Genomic DNA, 20,867 nt, shown 5'->3' on the forward strand with positions numbered 1-20,867 from the left:
CCATTCAGATAATGACAGCTAGAATTTTTTTTTATTATTGTGAATGAGTTACATACAAATTCCAGAGCCCTTTCTGGTTAAATTATGTTCAGGAGAATTTCATTGTTTTGTTTTATATCTTTATGTGAACTATATATGTGCTTTTCTTTTCTTTACCAGCCAATTTGATTATCCAAGAAAGCTCATCCACTAATCAACCTGAATTCAGATATGTACCCAGTCCCCCTAAAATTCATGCTCTTCCTGGAGTCTCAAAGTGCAACGTTATTTGGAAATAGGGTCTTGGTAGATGAAATTGATTGCAATAAGATCATCCTGGATTAGGGTGAGTCCTAAATCCAATATGATTTGTGTCATAAGAAGAGAGGAAATACACAGACACACATAGAGAATGTCATGTGAAGATGAAGGCAGTGTTGGGAGTATGATGTCTACATGCCAGGGAACTCTAAGGATTGCCCTTTGTCACCAGAATCTCAGAGAAGGACATAGAGCAGATTCTCCCTTAGCATACCCAGAAGGAATGGGCCCTGCTGATACCTTGCTTCATGGCCTCTAGCCTTCAGAGTTGTGAAAGCATACATTTCTGTTATTTAAGCTCTTTATTTGGGAGTACTTTTTTACAAAAGTGCTAGGAAAGTAATACGCAATGTTTAATATACATGACAATGATGGTTTAAGTAGACTTCAGTGTGGCTGTGCAAATATATGAGACACCAGCCACCAAAGAGTGACACTGCCAAGAGGAGACAAGAAAGTGTATAAAGGAGTTCCTCCAACATCAAAAACAAGTGGTACTACATATTGAGTAACTCTATTCTTAGTTTTTACTTTGACCCTGGGAAATGATGATTACTCTTTGCCTCTTCCAGATGAGGAAAGGCCCTGGACGGTCTGACCATTCTCTTTCCCACTCACTTCCTCCAGATATCCTAGCCTTTCTCTTTAAACATATCCAGTGCATTCACATCTCAAGACCTTTGTTTTGAACCCTGATGTCCCACACTTTTGCCCACTTGATTCTGTCCTCAAATGTTAGCTCCTCAAAGAGCTCTTCTCTGGCCACTATATTAAGAGCACTATAGATACTTTGGCCTGTTAATATGCTTTATTTTTGCTGCCTGACACATATATTGCTATCATTCTTGTCTGTCTTCTCTAAGAGAGTTGGAACTCTGTTTTGTTCACCTCCAGCACTTAGAGTGCTTCCTGTCCTACAGTGTCTACTGAATAAATGAATGAATGATGTAACTTGAGGCACAAAAAGGTTAACTGTCAGCTTCCCAAGACCTCACTGAATTCAAGACTGATTTCTTTCTTACTCTTTTCAGATGAGGTAGCTCAGAAATAGGTCCAAAAGTCTGGAAGAAGTACAGCCTGGCATAGTAATGTAAAATTGAATAATTTATGGAAGCAGTAGGACGTAAAAGTACTATATTTGCACATGTATATCCTTGTGCTTCCTTTGGGGAGCATGGCTGGTTAGGAAGGGCTACTATTATAGTTCAGGAGGCATTTAGGGGACATTATGGGTCCCTGTTGATCATAAAGTAGTCAGCTTATGAGCAAAGATGTTCAATGAGTATTTACCTTGCGTTATGAAAGGTTCCCTGCTAATCAGAAGCACAACACTCCTCAAACCTATCTAAGAATGCAAAGAGACAGAATCAAGAGTTAATGTTGCTGACTCTCCTCTAGAAGCCAGAAATTGATTTTTCTTTCTTTATTTTCTGAAAGCATAAAAAAGCCAGATTTCTTTTGCCATGGACAAAGGACTTATTTTATTCAACTAGGAAAAATATATAGATATATTAGATCATCAAAGAAAAATTTATGTGCAGGGAAGACCAAGGCCAGTTTGCTATTCCAACTCAATGATGTGCTATTTGGGTTTGACTATGATGTTCTTCTACAAGAAGGATAAAAATCGTATCTCTTGCTACTCTAGATTCTTGATCCCTGGAAAAATTCTGGCACTTCCAATGACCCCACAGCAATAGGACTGTTGGCTCTGAGCAGCTGTTAACGTTGAAAACTGATTTTATGCATGCTTTAAATAAACCCAGTATTGTTCACAAAGATGGCGTCTCTCCCCTAATTGGATGATATGGACAACTTCTGAGTCATTGTCATTATTTACTTGTTGTTGTGTCACAGGCACTAACTCTAGACAGCATTTCAAAGAGGGACGGGTCACTCCTGATGTTATCCAGTAAAGGAAAAGGTAACAACAGCAGTAAGGAAAGGGTAAATACAAAATACCGCTATGATTTGTGATGGACCAAGGAATGTCATAGGTGAGAAGAGAAGGATTATGAGTTTGAAAGGTTGTTAAGGTTGAGCAAAAGAGGGTTCCAAATTGCCCAACATATTCCTTTATCACGGCTCCGGAAGCTTCACAACCTTATTCTGTCTTTAGAGCAGGTACAGGCACAACTGATTAATTGTTCTTGTGGCAAAGTTTGCCATTCAGTTATCAGATGAGTGATATTAATGCTGATGTTCTGTTTTTGTAATTTGAGGCAAAAATGTGTAAACTATACTTGGTGCTCAGCTAAAGAAACAGTGCGTGGAGTTAATAAAATCTTTGCATATGTAGTGAAACAGGTGCATATATAGATGGCTACTATAAGAGGAAGCTAGGGGAGAATTTTTGAAAATCTTTTTAAAATTTAGTATAAAACCTTAAAATGTATAATTTGATCCACCAATTGCACTTCTGAGACCCTTTCCTGAGGAAATAGTACTTTTTGTTTTCTTTTTGGAGTGCAAGTTTGTGGAATATTGTATATAAAGTTGTTTTATCACAGAATTATTTAGAACAGTCAAATCTAGGGGAAAGCCTTAAAGCCAACTAACAGCAGAAGAGTTAAGTAAAATCTAATGTAGCATTATTATGAAATATTTTGCAATTATTAGAAAATATTCAATAAAAATCTTGATATAAAATTTTATATATAATTTCAACTGAGAGAAGTAATTGAATAAGCAAAAGGCAAGATTATTAATGAATACTATTCTCTTTCTACTCTTTCATAGGTTCCCTTTTTTTTTCATTTTAATCATGAGAAAACATACTTTAAAAAAGTAAATCCTAACCAAGTTAATGCTCTACAATGTGTGGGTTTTTGTGTATCAGGAATATCTGCCAAAATTTGAAAGCTAAGATATGATGGAAGGTTAAGTACATTGACAGGGTCTTATTTGCTTTGGCACCAACACTCCTCTAATGAAGAGGGAACTGTATCTCAGAAGAAATTTGATAACAACTGACCAGGGTCTGCACCCACCTGAAAATGACCTACACTGAGAGCATGATACATGATAATCTCCAGGCTTTACTAGACAAAGGATATTGTAGAAATTGGATTTCTGATTATTGGCAGAATCTATTGAGCTATATCAATTCTTACCACCCACATAAATCTCTCCAAAGTATTTGAAAAGGCTCTTTCACAGAATGTTACACTGTACATATATTTTACAGGCCCAATCTGGGAACATTCCACGCCAGATAAACATAATCAGGAAAATAGAGATGAGGACAAATTGTTGTGTGAACCAGGGCATAATATAAAGGTTAGCTTGTGTCGTACTTTGCTGCTGTCATTGGTGCCAATAGTTTGGGAGCATGTCTGCCAGCATTGCCAATTTTCATTTATGAAGTCCGTACTTGGAATGAATAGCAGCCAGTGCAGATAAAACACAGAATTTGCTTAATTAAAATCTTGCCTCAGCCTTTTTGTTCAGTGTCTCTGATAGCTTATGTGTGTGGCCTGTATTGGATTAAATAAATTCATGTCTCATTTTTGAGTTTTTCCAAGCATTCTAGGGCTAGAAACAAATGATGCCAGTGTGACAATATATGCATTTTAGGTCTGTCTGGGAGTCTTTTTTAAAGACAATTTATTACATTTTCATTGTCTAAAAATTGCAAATGAAGAAATTATAAAAACAGTTCAAGGATCCCACCACTTGACAGAAATAATGTAGATATTTTTTTGTTGGTTGTGAAAGATATTTCAGTCTATGACAAAATGTATGAGTTGCTGGGTAAAGTAGCATTATTCCTCTCCCTAACTGCTTGTATTCTGTCAGTCACCCACTCCTTCCAATTTAATCTCCTATATCTTTCTCAAGTCTACTCCATTTATCCTTCTTTACTACCACTGCCCAACATCAGACCTTCAATAACATCACTCTCAGGGCGCCTGGGTGGTTCAGTCAGTTAAGTGTCTGGCTTTGGCGCAGGTCATGATCTCGGTTCGTGGGTTTGAGCCACATGTCGGGCTCTGTGCTTACAGCTAGCTCAGAGCCTGGAGCCTGCTTCAGCTTCTGTATCTCCCTTTCCCTCTGACCCTCCCCTGCTTGCACTGTCTCTCTCTGTCTCTCAAAAATAAATTTAAAAAAAATTAAAAAAAACATTACTCTCCTGGCTAAAATTTTTTATATCTACCTAAAAATACAACGAGCATAGTGTATCTAAAAGTATTAGACTGGCCCCATCACAAAGCTGCTTAAAACTCTTCAATATCTCCCCCTTTGCCTTCACAATGAAGTCAAACATTTGTTTACATCTCATAAAAGTACCTCCATGATTTGTCTTTGCTCACTTCTTTCCCCTCATTTCTTGCTTTTTTTCTGCTTTAAACTTGTTTCTGTGGCACAAAGCCATTTGTAGTTCCTGCAGAATTCTGCTACCTGTTATTTCTTTGTCTTTCCTTTTGTGTGCACTTCCAAATTACATATCTGTCTGCCTAGTCCTTATATGGCTTGCTTCTTAACTTCTGACAGACATCTCAAATGTTTTCCCCTCCTGTAACATGTTCCTTACTGGCCCTGTATATTTCTTAATCATTGCATTTCCACAGTGTGCTTTTGTCAGCCTCATCTATTAGCCTGTGAGCTCCTCGAAAACAAAGGCTATGTCTGTCTGTCATGATGTCTCCAGCCCCTAGGACAGAAACTAGGAGGAAGGTAGTTCTCACTGTACAAACATATAAATCTATGTTAGATCACGTGTCCTAGAATAGAGCCCAAAAAGGGTCTCGATGCACAAAATTCAGTGACTCCTCTTGAGGAAAACCCTGAAAGGGAGAGAGGGAAGCAGAATAGTAAAGGGGAAAGAGCTGAGGGAAGAGGTTACAGGTAAACTGTCTTAGCCTGGTCCACACACAGAGGAGCTCTGGAGGATGAACTGCCCTATAGGATTGTCCCTACTTGATGCAAAGGAGCATTCTTTTGTACACTCACATCAGTCACTTGGCAGTGGGCACACCCAAGGGGCTGTAAATTTCCCAACACGTGGCCCTTGTCAATACAGGGTAACTTTCAAGAGGAGACAACTGTGAGCTGTTAGCATGAAGCACTCCAAGTAGCTAGAGTATAGATGCATCAGCGTAGTTAACGGGATCCGGTTGGGGAATCTATTACATTATTATAGATGTCTTAATCATTTTATTATTATTCCAATGTACATACCCAAGTGATACTTTAAGACTAATATAATTTACCCTTTTAAAAGTGAAGTCTTGTTTTCATATTAGGATGTAATGTGTGTAAGCTCTACACATGGTTACACTTTTTTTTTTAGGAATGCAACCTTCAAGCTGGTTACCATGGAAATGGAAATATTTGTAATAGCAACTTAATTAAAAAAATTTCCCTGATCCCATTTGAATATACTTACATCATCCACTCTATGTAGCCTTTGTTCATGAAATGTTACATCAGTATGAAATCCTTGTAAAGGAATTAGTTGTGAATCCTAATGCCATCACTGCCTTCCTGTAAGTTACCAGAACGCTATAGGTGGCAACAAAAGTGAATGAATATAATGCTTCCTGCTCCCACCCCAAAGTATGACTTTATGGCCTAAAAAAAAATCCCATTGACCATGAAGGAATATGTACTATATAGGGGTAATTGAACTAGACTATGTCCATGGAACCCTCTCCTCAAGGAAGGAGAATACTAAGAGTACACTTTCTGGGAGAGGCTTATAGAAAGGTGTCTTATTCTGACAGACAGATAAAAGAAAAAACAGATGACATACTGTTGGCCTACCCAATTACCTGATGATAATGTTAATAATAGTAATGCTAACTTACATAATGGAATTAACGTTGTCTAGAAATATACTTTTGGAATGATTTTTTTCCAAACCAGCAGAGCTTGTGTGCAAGTAAGGAAAAACTGAACAGAACAGTAGCAATTCTGGTCATCAAGAGTTAGGTTTTAAATTATCACCTTTTCTTTAGAGATTTGAGTTGTCCTGCTACACAGGATTTAAAAAATGTTTTGTGGCTGTATAAAAAATCGATTCATAAGGAGATGCATACGGAAATATTTAGGGGTAAAATGTCATTATGTTTCTAACTTATTTTCACATAGTTTAGGAAAAAATTATAAAACACACAAAGTGACAGAGTGAGGGTGTGTGAATGAGGCACAATGTTAACAAAGGAACAATGTTAACAAAGGAAAAAAATAAATGTAACTCTTCACTTACTTTATTTAATAAATTTTTGAAAAAAAGACATAAGCCCGTCATTTATTTAAATGTGTTTATCCAAATAATTTGAAAATATATTGAATTTTTTATGTTATTTACCATCCTCTCCCAAAAAGTATTCAAACATGTTAATGATTTTATGGTGTATTTTTGAACTTCATACATTTAGCCTAATGATAGTAAAGGTGCTGTTATTTCTTCATTTCACTTCTGCCTTTTCCTTGTCTTTTGACTATAAACTGTTGGAACCCTTTTCCTGATTGATAATGAAGTACTGAATAACTTTAATTTGCAATAATATTTATGGTTTTCTTTCATCATTTTTCTGAGTAAACATATTCTGAAAGTATGTATTAATATCTCTATCCCCAATGCTATTCTCTGTCCGTTCTCTTGATTTAATTTGCTACTAACTTTTTAGAATTTTCTAGACCAAATATTTTTGTTTTTACCTTCAAGCATTTTTGCTTTATCTTACAAATCTTCTGGGATTTCGATAATTTTATCTCACTGTTTATACTGCTACCTTGAAGGTGTTTCAGCCTTTTTCACTGGCAGCAATGTCTTCTGTGACAGATGGCCTCAGTTACAATAACTTGATTCTGGAATTGTATTATAATTCATGTAGTGGTGAAACAAGATAATTTCATGCTTATCACCACAATTATAGCTGTTTAAAATAAAATCCCACCTAGTATTTGTTTCATGCAGTGGGACAAATATACAAAATAATGTTGATAAATATCACATATAATTCATATAGCATTGACATCTCTGTGTACAGTTGTGTTATCCTATTTAGTATGGTGTACTAGGTCCGCTGCAGTCATTGACATGGCAGTAACTTGGGCATTGATGTCCACCAAGCTTCTAGCTAAACACTACCCTAATACAACTCTTTGATAGGACTCTTAGACTACAATTTGGTAATTGAAATGAAGTAATTAAAGAATGTTGTGAAATTGAAAATACCTTAATTAGGAAATCCAGTATTATGATGATAAGGGGAATGAATTCTAGGGTCATAGCTGGGAGGGAATCCAGGAGCATCCATTTATTAGCTAGCATTGAGTGTCCTCAGTTGTAAAATTTAGTTTCTAACTTATCTACTCATTCATTCATTCAGTAAATGTGTGTTGAACTTGTTAGCAGACACTGTTACAGCAGTGAAGTAAAGAGTTGAGTTAAAAGGACAAAGTCCCTGACCTCATTGGGCTTACATTCTTTTGGGGACTTGAAGCAAACAAAAAGTGGCTACATAATGTAATTTCACATAGTATTAAGGCCTACAAAAAATATTGGAGCAGAACCTGGAATAAGTCACCAGGAATCTGGTGTTTCAGACAGGGTAGTCACAAAAGACTTCTAAAAGGAGGTGATATTTGAAGGAGGAAGGAGGTGAGGAGGCCATGCACTTGGTGAGAAAGCTTCTCTGTAGAGAGAACAGTTAGTTCAAAAGCCTTAATAGATATTTTTGTGAAGGGTAAATGAAAATTTGTGAACTCAACCATAGTTCAGTGCTTATTAGATGTTAGATATTGTTTTAAGAAAAGAAATGTAGGTAATTTCATAGATTTATGTGTCTTATTGTTATGCCCAGATTGCAATATCCCCCAAAACCAGAGACCACCGGGGAGACCAAGTCATGTATGCAAGAGCAAAGGGCATCTATTCGGGCTTAAACTCGGACTCTCAGACCTCACCAACGCAGTGGATCTGTGCTGAGAGCCCCGAGCAAAGGCTGGGTAGGGTTTTTATGGGGGCTGGAAAAGGGGGGTTACAGAAAATTACGACATAGGTACAGTCATCCAGTCATCATTGTATAACAGCCTTAGCAACAATTCTAACCATACACATTGTCCAGAGTGTTCGTTACTTTTGGCGAGACCCAATCATGACCTTTAGTGCTTTTTCGAAAATAACCGATTACAGGGTGGGCCAAGGACCCCCACATGGGGTGAATAACTGGTTAATCTAGTATTAAACAGCAGGTAACTATCCACAGTTTCCATCTACAGGCCTGTCCTTAGGAATGTCAAGGGTGTTAGCTGGCCGCTTCTGATTGGGTGCTGCGAAGGTGGTCACTTGTTGAGCAATATGTACCCTTCCCTGTTATTGTCTAATGATTCTGGGAAACTGAAACTTAGGCCTTTAAGCTCAGAGGGGAAACTCAAAGCCTGTCATGGAGTCAGTTTGGTTCAGACCTGTGTCCTTTCATTATTTGCTCTAATGAAGTATACCATCCTTTTCATTTTGATTATTTTCCTCTTCTTAAATCCTACATTATTCATCCTATTCTCAGATCCTTTAGTTTAACCTCTTTTTAATCTGTAGTAAGTTAAATTCTTCTTGGAGTATTCACATGCTACTGTTCCTACAAGACCCTCTTTTCTTGCTTCTTGCCCTTTTGCTTAGTATTTGTATATTGTGACTTCTGTGAAATTAATTAACTTACTAAATATTGGGCAACTAGCCTCTCTAAGCAAGAAATTCACCGTTCCTCTATGATGATGATAGTGGGGATGTACTTGTTCTGTGGGGACCTGTTGTTTTGTGTGTTTGTAATTAAAAAATGGTGTCAAGGGGCGCCTGGGTGGCTCAGTCGGTTAAGCCTCCGACTTCGGCTCAGGTCAGATCTCAGGTTCGTGTGTTCGAGCCTTGCGTCAGGCTCTGTGCTGACAGCTCAGAGCCTGGAGCCTGCTTCCAGTTCTGTGTCTCCTTCTCTCTCTGCCCCCCCCATGCTCCATCTCTCTCTGTATCAAAAAATAAATAAAACATTTTAAAAAATGGTGTCAAGATACCATTAGGAAGGTGGCACTCCCAGAAAACCTAGAAAACCCAACCAGGCCCCGCCCCCATCAGCCGCATTTTTTACCATGGTTTCTACTTGACGCTTCCCTTGATGTGTCTGGCAGAGTAAAGAGATTGTCTACCTCTAGGTCTGTCTGTGAAACCACTACCAGAACTTGACCTACTTTTGTTACATTTCTTTTTGCCTTATTTGGCTGTAAAATATTTATTTCTGATTTTGTCACTGAGTATCTAATCAGAGAGATAAACCACACACTAATTTTAACAAGGAAAGTTTATATAAAGAAGTATCAAATGTAAGAGGGCACTGAAGTATGAAGGACTGGCTAGTAAGAAAGAAAGATGTATTAGTCTTCTCATTCTTCCATAACAAATTACTGTAACCTAGATGGCTTACACACAGAAATTTATTGCTCACAGTTATGGAGGCTGACAAGTCTAAGACCGAGGTGCTGACTGATTTGATTTCTGCTGAGGCCTTCTTTTTGGCTTGTCTATGAGCCCCATCCCATGGAGAAAGGAAGAGGGGGAGGAAAGAAGGGAGAGACAGAGGGAGAGAGAGAACCCTGGTGTCCTTTGTAAAAGGACTAATGCTTTTATGAGGGTACTGCCCTCATGACCTCATCTAAACATGCTTATCTCCCAAAGACCCTACCTCCAAATAGGATCACGTTGGGGATTAAGTCTTCAACATGTGAATTTTAGGACATAAACATTCAGTCGATAGGATGGAAGGAAGGAAGGGAGGGAGGGAGGGAGGAAGGAAGGAAGGGAGGAAAACAAAAAGAAACACCCTAAAAACTAGAGCGATTGCTGACATTTTACCCCTTTGGCTGAGAGAGCATCCAAGGGAAAGCCCCCCTCCATCCTCCCCGCTTCAGAATTGATGTCCAAACCTTATTAGGAAAGTACATGGCTTACTGAATGGTAGACGTCACTGGAAGTGCCATGATGGCAGAATGTGTTGGAAATCTGCCCTCTGGAATTTGACAGTGATTCACCTTCTGAGGTACCTGGGAAAGCTGTTCATGGGACAGTGTCTTGGCTGAGGCTCTGTTAAGCAATATCCAAGCTGCTGGCTACCGTGCACTACAGGAGCCGGATTGCCAGAGTCCAGTTCCAGCAGATCCAGGGCTCCCTGAAGGATGGACGGTGTCAGCAAAAAGAGAGTGAGAGAGCCTTGGCTTCTTTTCACTCACCAAGCAGGCATGTCTCTCCTTACCCAAGAGTCAGCTTTATTCATTGAAAAAATGTATGGGGGTACAAAACAGAAGTGGCAATTGCCTTAGACAATAATTTCTGATAACAAATTCTTGGTATGTAAAAATTTCCCAGAACATAGGTTGGTGGAAGACTCATGCAAAACCTTTATCAATAGGTGACTAGATCTTTATCATATCCATATCATATGGAATATGAAAGGATCTTTAGCATTCAAATACAGGGCCAAGTTTTTAGCATAGCAAAGGCAAGAGTTAGGTCTTTGTGAGCAGGGGTCAATACCTGTTTTCTTGAGGGGAAGAAAAACAGGTTTTCTCAGGAAATGTAACATTTGCTCCTATAATCACAAAAGAGGAAACTCCTATAACAAGTTTTTTCACAAGGTACAATTCACATATTTTTAGCATAAGAAGGCAAGTCACTCCTGATATCAGTCAGTCAGGTGCCTTAGGGGTCGGTGCTCAAGCAGAAATTGAGTGAGGGTTGAGTGGGGTAGACACCTGGTGCCATCAGAAGGTGGGAGGCCTTGCAAACCCATTTGCCTCACAAGGAGCTTTTTCTTCTATTTATGAGTTCAGAGAGACCCAGCTTCCCGCACAGAATATTGGAGAAGCTGGAGCCAGGTACTGGGGCAGCCTGCCTCACTGCAAAACCCTGCCACGGAAGCATGTGGAGCTCAAGGAGCAAAACCCTTTCCTCCTTCGCTGCCTCTCCAGAAAACTCTACTAAGAAAGTTGTAGTACCAGGTAGCAAAGGAAAGATATTTCAATGCTCCAGATCCAGTTTCAAAGAATACTCAAATAGGGTAAATTATGTTTCAGTGCCCTTCTGCATTATATCCATTGATGCATCCTCTGTGCCTAGAGTTGAATCTGTTTCAGTACAGATGCCTAGTAAGTATTTGGAGGACTGTATCAGTGAATGAATGAACTAATTGCTTCACTTTTTTCTCTAATTTTTTTTTTGTCTCTCTCTTTTTACTATAGCTGATGGATGCACTGATTGGTCTGTCGATATCAAGAAATATCAAGTTTTGGTTGGAGAGCCTGTTCGAATCAAATGTGCACTCTTTTATGGTTATATCAGAGCAAATTACTCCCTAGCCCAAAGTGCTGGTCTCAGTTTGATGTGGTACAAAAGCTCTGGCCCTGGAGATTTTGAAGAGCCAATAGCCTTTGATGGAAGTAGAATGAGCAAGGAAGAAGACTCCATTTGGTTCCGGCCAACTCTACTGCAGGACAGCGGTCTTTATGCCTGTGTCATCAGGTACTCTTTTAATTCTATTTCTCCTGAATCAATTAAGTCATATGCTGCTTTCTTATACTAAAGTTTTGCTGCTATCCCTTTCACCTAAAGGTTTTGTCTCAATATTTGTGTGTGTTGCTGCTTTCTCAAATTTAGATCATAAAAAGATGGGATTGGAATTTATATTGAGACATTATTTCTGGCTTATGGAGAAAAGAGATACCATCTGGGTATCTACTTATGTTGCCAGAAATTACTAAAGACTATGAAATAAAATTTATAGAGGAGGTGAAATGTTGCAAATAAAATGTAAGCAAAGACTTGCAGAAAGGATGCATAGTTTATTGCTAAATGGGTTGTAACATTTAGTTATTGCTCTTCACAGACAAATAGAGCACAGATACCTCTGGTTCACACACATCTGTAAAGATGATTTAGGTGAAAGTGCGTATGTGTACTGCAAGACAAAGTCAGCATTGCCATGTTAGGGAATAATAAGGCTGTGTTCCAGATCATGTTGTTTGCTAAAAGTGCTGGGTCAATACAAAAAATTTCCTGGGTTCCTCAGGGCCAAAGGAACGTTAATAAGAAACCCTGTGCTTTTATCCACAAAGAAATTCATTGCATATCCATGCATCTTTGTCTCCTTATGGAAGAGACATATGTAGTTTGCTTAATGATAATGCATTGAAACAGTATCCATGTAACACATTAGCAGTTAAAAATCTCAGTTTAAGCATTTAGCCCTTCATGGATTGTGAATCACACCCTGCATGAATGATGGTGGATGTCATTAGACTATAAGAGCATTGGCAAAGCAGGGTATAAGCATATAGAGAGTATGTTTAAATCTTTGTCTTTTTTGCATTTTGGTTTACTAAGGGAAATAAAGCCAAATCTAATGCAGTAGATCAATTTGCAGGAAGTCTTAGAATCACCTAGTGTCCTTTTCAAATCTACATTCGACTTTCACTTCTGAAACTCACATCTGCAGCTCTCACTCATCAGTTTGAGGATCATGCCTATCCTCTTCCCCTACCCACTTACACTTAGAAGAATTACCTTTATGCTGAGTCATGGCCACTGGTGTGTGACTGGAGAAAAGTCACATGTGACTCCGTAAGCCAGTCACATTAAAATGGGTCAAAGCCACATAAAAGTTAAACAGAAATGTATCTTTGGAAACCCTAACAATGTATAGGCTAAAGTTCATTTTGGAAAATATAAATGAATGGAAACGAGGTTTGCTTGGGGAAAATGTCTAGTGGATTACAAAAGGACAAATGCATCATTCCTTTGGCAACTGTTGTTCTTTCTCTTCGGGTCTACCAATCCTTTTATGGTCAAACATATCTCTTATTAGTAGAGATTTTTTAGTGGCAGTGGTAAATAATTGCTATACTAGTGCAGTTAAAGAGTACTCTTTGGACTGACTTTCCTCACTCAACTAATAGTGATTTAATTTCACTCTTGTTTCTTTTTAAAAAATCATTATTTCTGTTTGTTCATGCTTGTAGAGGTGATTCTTTAAAAGAGGCAAATGTGTGTCCTCATTTATCTGAGATTAGAACTGAGCTGGATGTCCGCAGTCTAACACTTCATTTCTTTATATATTGTTGATGGGAAAATAATGATGCGTTCACATTAGTAATGTGACTTTCTAAAGCACTGAAGTCGCAGTTCTTTGATGTGTTTAAATATACACTGTGACCCAATGCACTGAGAAATTACATTAACATGTCCCTGAATTTACAGTTGATGTAATGAATGAAAGGTTGAAAAGTCGCAAAAACAGTGACATTTGCCATATATGTCTACATTTTACTGGAAGGTACAACTAAAAGGCAAACACCTTAAAGTTTCGTATGTGCCAAGCAGCACTCTAAAGGAAGTGATAAACTGCAGAAAGAAGATAGTTTTGTTATTGGAATTCAGATATTCCAGTTGATCTGAAGCCAGTGTTGATATGTCTCTCTTTTTTAATTTGGAACGTAGTACTCAAGATCATTATAAACAACAGTCTAAATAGCATTGTTTGATGGTGGCCTGAGAGGAGATCAAGGCTGTTAATTGAGTCACTGACATTTTGGCATCTTGTTATCTATCAGACTACAAAACTGTAACCCTTGGTTTTTAAATAATCCATATGCAAAGAATTTTAGGTGTTTGAAAAAGTTAGCTTGCACTCACTCAAACATTGTCATCTTTCTGATAAGCGTTCTGCGTATTTATCAGTGAACAAGGTTTAACAATAAGGCTTGTCACGTACGTTGATTTGCATTTATACCTCTATATGTACAAAGAAATGGTGTAAATAATGAAAACACCTACGATTACTATCAGCATAACAAGCAAGAGCTTTCTTACTCTCTTCTCTTCCTGTCTATTCTGGACATAGTAATGCCACCTAATTCTTTGTGGCCTGCTAGGTGGCTTTTGCCTCAGTTTTCTCCTCCCACATTTTTGTTTTGATTTTACATGGAAGAGTAAATGAAGGAGAGCTATGCAACAATTTCCTTTCATTTTTTTTAAGAATGAACTTATTTTCTTAAAAGAACTAAAATTATCTTATACTCTTGACCCTTGACTTTTAACCCCCCCCCGTTTAGTTATACACTGTTGGCAATTTCATAAGCCAAGCCGTGCACGTGTGAGTATTTTAATACCTCCCCAAAATGGGACCGTACTAAGTTGCTTAGCACCTTATTTTTTTTAACTAAAATTTGTATTTTTGAGGTAATTGTACTTTTCATATTTAGTTACAAGACATACGTAAAAAGATCCTATGAATCTCTTTACCTGGTTTCCCTCAATGGTAACATTTTACACAACTATAGTTACAATCTCATAAGCAGAGTTTTGACATTGAAACAGTCTTGATGCAGAACACTGCCTTCACTTCAAGGACCCTCCTGTTGTCCCATCTACCTTTCTCCCCCTTCATTCCCAAGCCCTTGACAACCAGTAATCTTTTCTCCATATTTATTTTTTAACTCAAAATGTTCTTAAATGGATTCATGTATTATGTACCCTTCTGGAATTGTTCACTCAGAATAATTCCTTCGAAATCTGTCCAAGTTGTTGTATGTATCTAAAATTTGTTCCTGTTTATTGCCGAGTACTGTTCCATTGTATGGACATTACCACAGTGTTTATTCACTCATTGAAAGACATCAGGCTTGTTTCCAGTTTTGGGCTATTGAGAATAAAACTTCTGTGGACATTCATGTACATTGTTTTATGAATATAAATTTTCATTTTTCTATGAAAAATACCCAAGAATGAATTTGAGTTATGTGGTAGTTGCATGTTTAGCATATAGGAAGCTACCAACTATTTGCCAGAGTACCATTTTACATTCCCACCAGCAATATATGAGTAATCCAGTTTTTCCACATCCTTGTAGTATTTGGCATTGTCACTATTTTTGTTGTAACCATCAGTGTATTGTGATATCTTACTGTAGTTTCCCTAAGGGCTAATGATGTTTAACACATTTTCAAGTGCTAATTTTCTATCTCTCCTCTTCGAAATGTCTATTTGTTAATTGAATTACTTGTGTTCTTATGGTTAAGTTTTGAGAATTCTTTATATATTGTAGATAATAGTCCTTTTTTGAATATGTAGTTTGCAAATATTTTCTGTCAATCTGTAGTTTATTTTTTCATCCTCTTAATAAGATTTTTTGCAGAGCAAAAGTTTTTAATTTTAAGAAAGTTCAATTTATTATTTTTCCATTTATGGATCATACTTGTGATGTGAAGAACTCTTTGCCTAAATCTAGATCCTGAAGATTTTCTCTTATGTTTTTAATTAACTTTTGTGCCAGAAGTTCTATTGTTTTTCCTTTGTTTATGATCTATTATGAGTTAACATTTGTGTAAAGTATAAAGTTTATTTAGGTCAAGGTTTAGCTTTCTGGATAGATGTCTAGTTGCTCAAGCACCATCGGTTGAGAAAGTTATGCCTCTTCCATGGACTTGCCTTTGCACATTTCTTCAAAATCATTTGGGCATGTTTGGGTGATTCTATTTTTGATTTCTCTCTTCCACACCTTTGATCTGTGTTTGTAGCCCTGTGTCAGTACTGCTCTCTCTTGGTTAGTGTAGCTATTTAGTAGGATTAAATAACAAGTAGGGTGACTCCTCCTATGTCATCCTTCTTTTTCAAGATTGTTCTAGCTATTGTAGAGCCCATTCCTTTCAAAATCACTTTTAGCATAAGATGGTCTCTGTCTACAAAAAAAAAAAAAAAAAGAAAAAGAAAACTTTCCTAGACTATTGGCAGGAATTGCATTAAACCTGTAAATGAATTTGAGGAAAATTGTTATCTTTACTATGTAGAATCTCCCAATTTATGAGCTCAATAGATGTCTCCATTTATTTAGGATTTCTTTCTTTGATTTTTTCATTAGTGTTTTGTAGTTTTCAGCATACAAATTCTGTACATATCTTGTTAAGTTTATACCTAAGTATTTCATTTTCTTTGGTGTGTTTGTAACTGGTAGTATCTTTTTAATTTCATTGTGAACACGTACATTTTTAATACCATTAGAAATGTGATTGGTTTTTGTGTAATTCATTTCTCAAAATGTATTTTTTTAAATGACATACCTGTAATGTGTTCTATCTAGTATCTAGTTCCTTTTCACAAGTCTTTTTTTAATTCAAATTTTTAATTTAAATTCTAGTTATTTACCATATAGTGTAATATTGGTTTCAGGAGTTGAATTTAGCGTTCACCACCTACATGCTCAACACAGTGTCCTCAATACCCATTACCTTTGCCCAAGTCTTGATGTTCTCTTTAGAGACTAAATAACTTCTTTCTCATTGAAAATACATATTAAGCTTCTATCATAAGGTACATATTTGGAGAAATACGTTTATTTATTTATCCCAATGATACACATCTATTGATCATTAACTGATATGCTAATGCTAGGGTTACAAAGATCAAAAAAATTTTTTTTACCCTTAAGTAGATAATATAAGAGAATATAAGCATGCAGGAGTTACAGATCGTGTGGTCATAGTTTAGAATACGATGGAATTCCACCCAGATGAAGTAGCCCCCTTTCTTCCAGTCTTTCACTTTACAATAAAAAGGCAGGAAACAACACAACAAACAGGCATAGGAAGTCCGTGAAAGATGGAAAAAAGGATTGTCAGGGGACCTCAGGACTTGAGGAAATGACATGACCACCCTGTTTCACTTGCCCCACCAATGGTGTTGGCAGGGCCTAGCAAGGAGCTAGGCCTCTTCCATCCCCTGCTGGCAGTAGCAGGCAGCAGTAATATGATCCCCCTGCTGAAATAGGGTCAGACATCTGAATTACAGGCTGATCTTTCATCCTTTGCCTGGTGAAACTAGGCTGGAATTGTATTTTGCCTCAAGAATAATGTCATTGGGATCCTGGTGCAGGCTGAGCCTCCACCCCCCACCCAGCAGTAATGAATATCCATGAGGCACTGTGAAGCAGCACTAGTCACTGCTAGACTTCATCCCTCTTTCATGGTATTAGTGGGGAGGAAAGAAAGCTTCTACCCTAAACAAGGCAGAATGAGGTAGTGTGAGATAGGGTTAGTTGCTGTCTATTTTCCCACCATCCCTTCTGTGGTGTCAGTGGGATTCAACAGGAAGTGAGTTTACTCCCTTACTGGAGATTATAAGGCATTGTGAATCATTGACACACTTTCACCAGGAAGGTGTGAGCACTACTGAGGAAGTAGCTGAACAAACATAAGCATTCAGTTCTCATCTTCCATTTCATCAGGAGGATTGCCTACTTAAAAAAAAAAAAGGTTAAATAGTATCCAAATTTTCATAATATCTAAAATGTGTAGAATATAATAAAAAAACACTCACTGGTCTTAAAAATGAGTCATGAAAATTGCATCGTGAATGAGAAACCAAAACAGTTACTAACACTGAGATGAATCAGATGTTGGAATTAACTAACAAGCATTTTCAAGGAACCATCATAAAAATATTTCAGCAAGTAACTAAAAAAACCTCTTGAAACAGATGAAAAAGATTGAAAACTTCAGCAAAGAAATATAAAGTAAAACAAGTGAATGTTGTGAAACTGAAAATGATAGTAACTAAAAACTCATTAGAGGGATTTAATAGTTGAGTGAAGATGATAAAAGTCAGCTAGACTTCTTTGCTATTATATGAAAACTTCACTTGCAAGGGCCATAGAACTTCAAATTGCCAGATCCTTGGCCTTTCTTGTTTGTTTTTTTTTAACATCAATTTTTAATCACTTCTACTCTTAGTTCTCTGATAGATAGCTCAGTAAATTTCCTTAGGATCCTTTTCCTTTGGAATGTTCTTGAATGCTAGTGTTTACCAGAATTTTGTTTACAACTTCTTCCCGTTATCCTACATCAGTTGTTCTCAGCTTTGGCTCCTTATTGAAATTAAATAAGCTTTTATTTTAAAAGCTGGGGAGCTTTGAAAAACTATTGATTTCAAAAAAAACCTGTTAATTTCTGTATACTACTCCAGATCAGTTAAATCCAGGTATCAGATGATTCTGTTGTGTAGCCAGCTTGAAAATCATAGTACCTGATCTTGTTTATTCACTATTTTCATTTATAACATAATTATGGATAACTCAAAAAGTGACTCCAAAAATTTTCACAAGCACTAGAAGTTTCCTAATACTTCTTCTTGTGTGTTCATGAGTCATACTGAATTCAGCAATGTGCCAAAATTTATTTCAAAACCTACTTCAAGGAACCTATCTCCTCTTCAATGTGCTCCCTCTTCTTTTCTTAGTAAATATCACCACCATCATCCCAGGATCTCTAGCTGGGAAATTAGCACTTATCTTTGTTTTTTTAATCTCCTCACCTTGCCTTAGTTTACCAAGACTTCTCCAGTCTACCCTGAAAATGTCTTTGAATTTATTGTTATATATATATATCACTTTCAGCTCTCCAGATGAATACAGTGTGCTTCAAGTGGTTTCCCTGCCTCTAGGTTTTTTTTTCTATATTAGTTACTATTTCATACTGCTTCAGAGTACAATGGAAATATTTCATTTCTCTACATAAAAGTCTTTGATGGGGCCTGTTACTCAGCAAAATCAAGTCTAAAGACTGCTTGGCATACATGTGCCTTATTAACAGTCAAGTTTCAACCTTTCATTCCAGACTCATCTTGGATGTTTGTCTCTGTAGGCACCTTGTGCTATGTTTTCACCATCCTGTTTGCTGTTTCCAAATGAAAAGTATGAATTTTCCTTACTCTTCCACTCTTTGTCCCTTCATCTGAAATACTTTTTTTACTACCTATTTGAATAATACATAATTACTCTTTGAAGAAAATCCAGTATATACTTATCATTCTTTTTACCTTTTTCCAGTTACTGCAGAGACCATTGTTTCAGTTACCAATGATGCTGGGGGTGGGGGAGCAGGGGGGCGGAGCAGGGGGGGGGAAGCGGGGGGGGGGGGACTCCAAAACTAAGTGGCTTAAATGGTAACCATTCTATTTGGGCATGAATTTGCAGGGTGGTGTGGACCCTGCTGGATGGGTAGTTCTGCTGATTTTGCCTTAAGGCTGGAATGAACTAGGATGGAGGGTTTCGTTCCTAAGCCTGTCTGTCCATGAATTCTCAAGGCCTCCCTTTCTTCAAATAATTTTTCCCACTGTCTTACCAACACGACAGCTAGACTTCTTATGTGGTGACTCAGAAGGTATAACCACTTATCAAGCATCTGCTTGCATCATGATCACTAACATCCTATTCACCAACTCTAGAGCTAACGTGCCAGGGGACTTTACAAGCGCTTGAACACCATGAGGTGTGTGATTCATTGGTGGGACCGCCAAAATAAAAGTCCAGCAGTCTGCCCTTTGGCCTCCTTTACATATGCAAAGTATACTCACCCCATTCCTAACCCCCTCAAAGTCTTACTGTGCCATAGAGGTTAGACTAGAAGCCCAAGATCTCATTATCTAAATCACTGTGGGTGTAAAACAGGTTCTTCATACTTAGTTCCCTAAGTGCAGCTACTTTAGTGGCTCCTCCAAATTTGAAGCTCTGTGAGCTACAGAGACATTTTATGGAACATAACTCTCACACACCCAACATACCATGGTCAGTCAGGGATAAAATAACCAAATAGTCCCTTTTGAAATGGAGGCAGGAAAATGGGAGATACAGAGCAGTCATTGGCCCATAGCAGTTCTAAAATCCAGCTGGGTACTTATCACCAGTTTCTTGATTAGGGCTCAGTTCTGTTTATGGGAGAGGTTCTCTGTGGCTCTTGAGCACATGGTCTACTTTTTCACAGACAGTAAAGGGCCCAGAGACCTCTTTCAATTTGAACTTTATCTGTCTTTGTTAGTATATGCAAGTATGGTTCCTTAAAATGCTATGAGCCTTTTATTAAATTGTAATCCACTCCATTGGGCAGTAGCCATACCTACAAATATCTGTAAGACAAATGCCTTTCTAGTGTTCTAGTCACAATGCTGTTCTAGTCAAAATGCTGGAAGACAATGTACTAAAGATTTGTAACACTCCTTTGCCTAGTTAGTCATAGGGTATGCCTCATAGACTTTCTGAGCTACCTTCTCTTGATGACCGAGAATGCACTATATCCCAGACTTACTATCGCTGGTATGTTTTCCCCCTCAGAATCAATTTGAGTTAGTGTTTGTCACAGAGAAGGCACCCAGAAAAAGTCAGGGAATTAAATAATTTGTGTTATTTCACAGTTAAGGGTTAGTGTTGTTAGAATACTTAGTGGAAAACACTACTGTGGTCAAAATTATACCATTTTCTGATTTCTACAGTTTTCCATGAGAGAATTAAAGAATTCTATTTTTTTGTGATGTCACTTATCTGAAACTAACAGAATTTATGAACCATTTATCCTATATTATGATTTTTGGTACAGGAGTTTATTTTATTCTTTCCCTGTAATTCACCCTCCCTTTCCCCAAGTGAGAGTAGAAAGTATTATGTTAAGCCTAAAAGACCCATAACAAGTAACTACTATAACTATAGTATAAATAATTTAAGTCATTAATTTTAATCTATATGATAGAATATAAT

General features: G+C 37.4%; 1 protein-coding gene across 1 annotated transcript in view; it reads left to right on the plus strand.

The window, feature by feature from the left end:
• The first annotated feature begins 11,213 nt into the window (after window positions 1-11,213).
• Window positions 11,214-20,867, plus strand: part of IL1RAPL1 (interleukin 1 receptor accessory protein like 1) — a 641,707-nt gene continuing 632,053 nt past the window's right edge. Inside the window, exons 1-2 of the mRNA XM_029929632.1 lie at window positions 11,214-11,292; window positions 11,533-11,812. Of these exons, the coding sequence (XP_029785492.1) occupies window positions 11,214-11,292; window positions 11,533-11,812 (359 nt within the window). The remainder of the gene's footprint in view (window positions 11,293-11,532; window positions 11,813-20,867) is intronic.

This window comes from Suricata suricatta, chromosome X, assembly GCF_006229205.1.
Source record: "Suricata suricatta isolate VVHF042 chromosome X, meerkat_22Aug2017_6uvM2_HiC, whole genome shotgun sequence".
NCBI lineage: Eukaryota > Metazoa > Chordata > Mammalia > Carnivora > Herpestidae > Suricata > Suricata suricatta.